The 3,946-nt window shown below is 38.5% G+C and overlaps 1 protein-coding gene across 1 annotated transcript; it reads right to left on the reverse strand.

Moving 5' to 3' along the window:
* Positions 1 to 1,232: 1,232 nt before the first annotated feature.
* Positions 1,233 to 3,729, reverse strand: LOC123084560 (histidine-containing phosphotransfer protein 1-like). The gene is made up of 5 exons (XM_044506094.1): positions 3,673 to 3,729; positions 3,419 to 3,549; positions 3,262 to 3,330; positions 1,724 to 1,795; positions 1,233 to 1,299 (listed from the first exon to the last, which is right to left on the reverse strand). The coding sequence occupies exons 1-5, from the start codon at positions 3,727 to 3,729 to the stop codon at positions 1,233 to 1,235; spliced, it is 396 nt and encodes a 131-aa protein (XP_044362029.1).
* Between the last annotated feature and the right edge of the window lie 217 nt (positions 3,730 to 3,946).

The following is a 3,946-nucleotide window of genomic DNA, read 5'->3' on the forward strand; positions in this document are numbered from 1 at the left end:
ACTTGCTTCTTTTTGCATACTGCACCGGTCTCTTGTCCAAGCCAATCACCCTAGACTATTCCCAACACTTTGGTAATGCATGCGTGAGAGCGTGGAGAGGTAGTAATGCCACAATGCAGCACAACATTGACTGAAATGTGATCTTAATGCGAATGCATTTCCCCTCACTTTTTTCCAAGGTGGAGTACTTCGAGCCTCGGATGATTGAGATGAAAATAAATGTCTAAGATGATCTTTCTGGTTGACTGCGCTTGCTATTCTTAAGGTAATGAAATAACATTACAATTTCATCTTGTCCATACGCCGACCGAAGACACATGACTTTGTCGAGATTACACTCCCACTGAATTTCTACGAGCTAGAAACTGACTAGAACCACGACACCAAATTAACCACAGATAATCAGCAAAACGATCACGGATGATTGTTATTTGACCACCAATAATTCAGAACGAAACTACGGACAGTACCACCGAAATCAAAACCAGATGAGCAGCTTGTCGCTTGACAGAACTATAGACCCCACAGAAGCAAACAACTCCAAGCCATATATGCTAAATTGAGCATGTTCTACGACTTCAAACACAATGTGCAATCAGAACATGCCGCTCCTGCTTTATTGCTCCGGTCTACAGTTTAGGACATGCTGACGCAGCTGTATTTGGAAATAAGATAACACGTTAGTTTCATAAACCACAAACTTACTCAGAAGGAGGATTATGGCCATCATCCAGACAAGAAAGCAAAATATGAAGTCCATTAAATATCAATGTTGTGACCTGTGATAAGTTTTGAGGTGACAGGTCACCATTTCGAGGTACATGACGCATGCAAGATTCAGATGTCATATATACCAAAAACAGTTATCTGTGAACGAATATTTTCAACTGAGATTTCTGGTAGTCCTAGACACCAAGTAGTACCTCTAGGTACAGACTTGCCACAGAAAAAAACTGTCCCTGCTTGTTTGTTTTCCACAGTTAGCACAAGTAATTTAATGTCTGACATTCATTAACATGTCTATCATCTGTTGTAATGCAGTACACTAATTGAATCCACAGCCTCATATCTACTGTTTAGTTCTACGTTTTGCATTTCAAGCAAACTTTAGAATAAAAAGAAAATTGTTTGGAGATTGCTATTCTATTTTACTGTAATGCTACTTAGATTTCACTCACAAAAAAAAAGCTACTTAGATTTCAAGACGAGATAAAGAAATAAATACCTGAAGCCTATGGTATGAACATGCTGCACACATCATAGAAATCATTTCTCAAAGAATCCAGTGTCTTCAGGCACCTGACAAGTAAAAAAATTCAGTAAGTTGTGAAGCTCATTTCGAAATGCTCATGGCCATGTTATTAATTAATAACTACTACAAATGCTAATGGCCATTACAATTTACATCAATAAAAACAGAACTCTGCACTGGTAGGATTATCTTAACAATCCTAAAGGATAAACTCAACTAAATTATAATGGAGAAGTTATATTCCTAACCCAAGAAAATCAGTCGATCGATAATGGCTGAATACATTCAGCCGATTACAAAAGCGATGAACATGCAATTCCGTCAATATATACTCTGCTAACACTAATAGTAAGGAAATATGTTCCAGTAAATGACTAGAGCACACTAGGAAATCATATTCAATACGAAGATTTCAATAGCAAAATGATTGAAAAAACAATAGTGTGTGACATGATGGCACAAGTTACTAACCCAACTTTGCTCTTCTCCTGACAACATGCATGGAACTGAATACAAGTGTTCTTCACTCTTTGAGCACCAACACTGCGACATGCAATAGCATACAATGAGGAAAGACCCATAAAACCGCTTTAACGAAAGAAAATTAGCATGGTAGTGCTTTCCCTTCACTTTCGCCTCCTAAGCAAATAGATGTACCACCGACTTATGAAATTAACTAAATACAACTATGAAAGCCCAGTGTAAGCAAAGTGATATATCAATAGAGCAGATGCAATATGTAACATTGATCTACTAGCAGTTAATATTTTCAGTAATGGAAGTTTTAGTTCGTAATAACTGACATATAAGTTAGAAATGTGGCACTACATAGAGTAGTGTTGACTGAATGGTTTCAAACTGTCATTCCATAAAAAATCATATGTATATACCAAAAATATACCTAAACCTAGATTCATTAGGCAAGGGATCTATGTCATGCAAAGTTGTGATGATAAAGGAGATGGTGATAATCCTGCCCAAATTAATTGTAAGAGCCCACTTTAAGAAGGTAATGTGAAGGGCTACTCTTTGAGCCGTCTAATTTGTGCAGGACAAATGATATTTGTTGGATTTAAATCATTAAGCACCACAATAGCTGAATGGATGTCAACCTCCAAATAATTAATTGGACGAACCACTTAGCAAGGTGGATCTGGAGTACTATTCATGGAGCTATGTGATTTATACGAAGTGGATCATATTTATCGGATCTAATTTATAGAACGATACAACTGCCAAGGTTTTTTTGGATCCAAATCACGAAGTAGAACAGTAGCGAAACTATTTGTCCAATTTACATCATAGAACAGTACAATGGTGAAACGGTTTGTCAGATCTTAATCAGACATCAGATCTAAATAATAAAACAGTACTACAAATTAACAGATTGTCAGATGTAAATCATAAAACAGTAAAAACGCCGAATGATTTTTTTCATAGATATAATAAAACAATATAACGACAAAACGGATTGTCAGATCTAAATCATACAGCAGTACAAGGACCAAATGAATGTCGACCACTCCCCCAAATTCATTGGAAGATCTCAAGTGTTAAATGTTGAGCTAGCCGGGGTGTACGGAATGGATAATTTTTGTCGGATCTATGGTAAATCACTACAACTTGCCACACTGATATCAATCCTCCCCATATTTATCTCAATCCATACTCGTTGAGCCGCCCGATCAATTCAGGAAATTGACCACCCTTGCCATAAAACACTATAATGATGAGAACAGACAATAATTCTCCCCCAACATTATAGGATGCCCTATGATGTACTCCCCCCGTTCGGAATTACTCGTCCAAAAAATGAATGTATCTAGATGTATTTTAGTTGTAGATACATTTATTTTTATGACAAGTAATTCCGAACGGAGGGAGTATATAGCTGGGATCTAAATACCTACTTTTCATGCCAAGACACAAAAAACAACTATAGTCCTGATACATACTACTGCACAAACACATATGAAGAGGACATGGAAGAAGAAGAAAAGAGGCCTCACTATGCACTGTTTCCCCAGAGTTGATCCACAAATGTGTCCACCTTGCCATAGTCCACACATGGTTGGTCCCTGCAGAAACATAAACTGAATGCCCAAATAAGAAGTCAAATCAAACCACCCTACACTAATGATGAGATCACATGACAAGGCAACGTACAATTGCTTGGTGAGCTCGCCAATGATATGCTCACCCTCCTCGCAGAAAAGCATGACAACCTTGGCAACGAAGTCTGGGTTGCCCTCATCTTGGAGCATCTCAAGCTGCCGGAACTGATCGTCCAGCAAACCCTAACCCACCAAAGAAAAACATAAGCAAAAACATCATAATCCAGCAATTAATATTGTGTTACACATCCACCTTGGGAGAAACTAGAACCCACACAAATGGCATCGGAATTGTAAATAGCTCACCGCGGTGAACATGTTGGCCACAAGGGTGCTGAGTTGGTTCGACTTCGCCGCCGCCATGGCTACCCACGGCAAGGAGTTCAGTTAGCACGGAGGAGAAAAGCTAAGCAAGGCGAGGAAAAATGAGGGTGATGTGGTAATGTTGGTGTGGTATATATAGGAGTATTTGATTACCAAGTCATTGGCCATAGCTAAAAACGGAGGGCTGCCATTCCATATTTTTATGGCCCTCATTTATTTCTTCTTTTGTCCTTTCACCGGCTGTAGCTGGAAATGG

Source organism: Triticum aestivum, chromosome 4A (assembly GCF_018294505.1).
Source record: "Triticum aestivum cultivar Chinese Spring chromosome 4A, IWGSC CS RefSeq v2.1, whole genome shotgun sequence".
NCBI lineage: Eukaryota > Viridiplantae > Streptophyta > Magnoliopsida > Poales > Poaceae > Triticum > Triticum aestivum.

Excerpts from the sequence above, each read along its gene's own strand:
- LOC123084560 (XM_044506094.1), bottom strand. The coding sequence starts at position 3,729 with ATGGCGGCGGCGAAGTCGAACCAACTCAGCACCCTTGTGGCCAACATG. Across the intron at positions 1,796-3,261 it reads CTCTGGGGAAACAGTGCATA|TGTTGGTGCTCAAAGAGTGA; the intron begins GTGAGGCCTCTT and ends TGCATGTCGCAG. Across the intron at positions 1,300-1,723 it reads CAGGAGAAGAGCAAAGTTGG|GTGCCTGAAGACACTGGATT; the intron begins GTTAGTAACTTG and ends TTTACTTGTCAG.